The sequence below is a fragment of the Lathyrus oleraceus genome, chromosome 4, assembly GCF_024323335.1.
Source record: "Lathyrus oleraceus cultivar Zhongwan6 chromosome 4, CAAS_Psat_ZW6_1.0, whole genome shotgun sequence".
NCBI classification, from domain to species: domain Eukaryota; kingdom Viridiplantae; phylum Streptophyta; class Magnoliopsida; order Fabales; family Fabaceae; genus Lathyrus; species Lathyrus oleraceus.
This window is the reverse complement of record NC_066582.1, coordinates 217,058,962-217,062,885: the sequence shown is the minus strand read 5'-3', so window position 1 is coordinate 217,062,885 and position 3,924 is coordinate 217,058,962. Positions and strand designations below refer to the sequence as shown.

General features: G+C 32.4%; 1 protein-coding gene across 1 annotated transcript; it reads left to right on the top strand.

Annotated features, from left to right (window-relative positions):
• The first annotated feature begins 772 nt into the window (after positions 1-772).
• LOC127074632 (protein SHI RELATED SEQUENCE 1) lies at positions 773-3,605 on the top strand. The gene is made up of 3 exons (XM_051015966.1): positions 773-1,076; positions 1,161-2,259; positions 2,923-3,605. Exons 2-3 carry the CDS (start codon positions 1,608-1,610, stop codon positions 3,312-3,314), a joined length of 1,044 nt encoding a protein of 347 aa, XP_050871923.1. The 5' UTR covers positions 773-1,076; positions 1,161-1,607; the 3' UTR covers positions 3,315-3,605.
• The last annotated feature ends 319 nt before the right edge of the window (positions 3,606-3,924 follow it).

Here is a 3,924-nt window from a genome sequence, read left to right as displayed (position 1 = left end):
AGTTATTTGTAAAAAAAAATATTTAATTTATCAAACTCTTTAAATCACCTCAATCCCTTTTTAAATTCAATTGAATACTTACTAACACACATTTATTAATTTCAAAAATATATTATTTTATTTAGCAAATAAAATTTACATTAATTTTAAAATAAAAAATATCATCTAATTAATAAGGTCAACTTTATATATACAAAAATATTATACATGGATTATTACAAACAAATAAGTTTAAAACATTTGCATTTTTCTTTATAATATTATAAGATTCAAAGTATTACAAACCAATCTATTGGATTTATTGAGATATTTAATATATTGAGAAGAAGATTTGAGTTCAAAATTTTTAATATTACACAATTTATGTGATGCTAGACTTAATAAAACCAAAAACAATATCATCAAAATTTTAAAAAATTAACTTTAGAAATTTATTTTAAACGGAAAATTATCATTTAAAAATAATATACATATTATTAATTTAAAAAATAGGAATAAAAAAGTATTTCTATTTTATTAGAAAATTATATTGAAATTGAAAAAATAGAATGGAAGTAAAAAACATAAACTAGTGAACAGAAAAGGAGCAATGTATCACGAAAAGCAGCGGGTTTTCCGGTACAAAGGACGAGGGACAGAGAAAGCTGTTCGTTCCGACACGTGGCAAATATCCAACCGTTAAATTGTCCTAACAATTTCATCTACCAGCCGTTGAGATATGAGATGGATGATGACACAACAACATTCATTCATTCATTCATTCCATGGATCGATCTTACCCCATAACATAGATAGTTGAAGAGAGAGAGAGAGAATTAGTTAGTTAATGTGTGTAGTGGTTTTGTCATTGTGCGAAGCTAAACACGAGGATTCAGACACAAAAGGAGCAAGTAGTCAGAACAAAAAAAGAGCTCTCATAAACTCTGAAAAAAAAACCAGATAGTGAGAGAAAGAGAAAAAAATAATTAAAATTTAATAATAATAAATCAAAGGAAGGAGAAATTTCAGAGTGTTGCAGAGAGAAAGAGAGGGGCATGGCGGCGTTTGCAGTGCAGAGATAGCTGTAAAAGACTGTGGTACTGTTCCTCCTTTATTATTATTACTATTATTATTAATAAATTTAATTTAATTTAATTATATTTATTAAATATTTTATACAGAAACACAAGTTAAGGTTTACACAAACACTAGAGAAAGAAAAGTTTGAAGAAGCTTAGCTTGTTGAGTTAGAGAAATTGAAAGCGCGATTAACGCTGTCCGACACTGTTTCGTCCGCCGTCTGTGTGTTCTGTCCTTCCTTTTCCTTAACTTCAATTTACTCCTTTCCCAACCACAACAAGGAGACATAGTCTTATGTTTTCATGTTCTGTGTTTTGTGTAATTTTTCTGGAGACGCACAAACATTAACACAGTAACCAAAAAGTTACAAATCCCAATTCTCTCAACCGTTTTTCTCATTATTATTTCTCCATTTCTCATGTTCTTCTCAATACCCTATACTAGTATACAAAACCGATTTAGGTTTTTGATATGGAAATTGTTGAGTTTGAGTCTCAATTAAAACAAGACGTGAGGTTATTATTAGGGTTAAAGCTTTCAACAAGACAATGGCTGGTTTGTTCTCACTAGGAGGAGGAAGAGGAAACAACCAAGAAGGTGGAGCATCACAACAACAACAACATCAACCAGGTCAGATTCCTCCTCAAGAGACTCTTTTCTGGTACAACAAAAACGATGATGTTTCATCTTATAGAGGAAATTTAGAACTATGGAACCAGCACCAACACCAGCACCAGCACCAACAACACCAACAGCATCATCATCATCAACAACAACAACATGATCAACAAGGTGAAGAAGGTGTTATAGCAGCACATGCTGCACGGCCGTTTTTCTCGCGAGATCTGTATGGATTAGGAGTGGGACCGAGTAGGGTTTCGTCGGATGATCAACAACATCAGACGTTGAATATGGGGATGAGGTCTTCTTCATCCGGTGGTGGTGGTGGTGGTGGTGAAGGGATAAGCTGTCAAGATTGTGGTAACCAAGCCAAGAAAGATTGTCCTCACATGAGATGTAGAACTTGTTGCAAGAGTCGTGGATTTCAGTGCCAAACTCATGTAAAAAGCACTTGGGTCCCTGCTTCAAGACGCCGGGAAAGACAACAGCAGTTATCATCTTCTTCATCTTTACAACGAGACATTTCTAAACGCCCAAGAGACTCCAACGCTCTTGTTTCCACTCGTAATTTTCCATCAGGTAACATTATTATTATTATTATTATATTATTATTGTAGTATTATTGTTTTGTTTTGTTTTTGTTTTTGTTCTACTCCGTCATTACTGAACATATATGACATAGGTGTAAGGTGTGTTAATCAGAAGCACTAGCAGTTTCCGTGATTGACTCTTTTCAGTGTTGTTGTTAAGAGAGTGAGTGGTGAAATAAAGGAAAGCGAAAGCAAAGAGAGAATCTTTTGGTTTATAGAGGAATTCTCTGAAAAGATAGTGAAATACTCAAGACAAAGTTTTGGAAGTATATCTGCTAACAATCCTACCGTATCGATTGCGTGTTCAACCCAAATCTCACCCTATTTTCATATCTATTATTTTATTTCTTTCAAACCCTTTTTCTTTTTCGAAAAACAATACTGTTATTTAGTAGCCCTGACCAAGAAAGAAACTGTTTCAATTTCTTCCTCTTTCTTAGCACATTCCCTCTTTCTTTCTATCTTTCTTTCACCTCACTCCACTACTAGCTATTACTACTAGTATGTGATTTTCTAATTCTGTGTTTAGATTATTCTAGAATATTGTTTTGCTAAATATGTAAAGTAATTTTGCATTCATTCTGTTGTTAACACGTTAATATTATAATATCTATGTATATGTCTGATGGCTTTTTGTTTTGTTAAAAAAAAGGGTTAGAGGAAGCAAATTTTCCTGCTATAGTAAGTTCACCGGCTGAGTTCAGGTGTGTAAGGGTTAGCTCAATTGACGAAGCAGATGAAAGGTTTGCATATCAAACGGCTGTCAACATTGGAGGACATTTGTTCAAAGGAATTCTCTATGATTTTGGTCCTGAAAACACTATCAACAACAATAACAATACTTATAATAATACTAATTACATGATTGGCGAAACCTCCGGGGGCGCTCTTCCCGTTGCTCAACCGTTGAACCTGATCGCCGACTCTGATACCACTGTTGTTTCTTCCGGAGCACTTGTTGATCCTTCTTCCTTGTATTCGGCTCCTATGAACGCCTTCATGGCGGCGAGTGGTACGCAATTCTTCTCTCGTCCAAGATCTTGAAAACAAAAATTGAGAAGAAAGAGTAGTTATTATGGGGATCATGGCGTATATATTATCCCACATATATATACTTCTCTTTCACCACTCTTTGTGTTTCAATCATTTGAGGACATTGTTGTTGTGTTGTGGCCTAGAAGTAGAGGTAAATTTCACACACATATTCAAGTACTAGAACAAAAAGAGATTATTATATTAAGGATGTTTGAATTTTGTGCAAAAATTGTCAATGTTTCGTTTTAAAATATATTTATTTTTCTCCTTGAAAAACTAGCTAGCCAAAGCTATTGTTTCTTTCTATGTGTATTTTATAATGGATTTCTATATTATTCTATTATTTAATGTAGTTTAATTTAATTAGTCTAGTGTGTGTCTTCTTTTGATTCATTACTTGCATTATTTTATACAAAATTGTAATTCTTTTCATGTTGGATTATACATATCTATAAGAAATAAAGGTCATTCAACATATTGACGATTAAAAAAGAATAGTTTGAATTTACTTCTTCAGTCCTATATCAAATATTGTCATATTTTCAATTTCACAAAAATATTGTCAAAAATATTAACAATTTTTTATGTAAAATGTTAATTTATTATTTTTTAATTATAG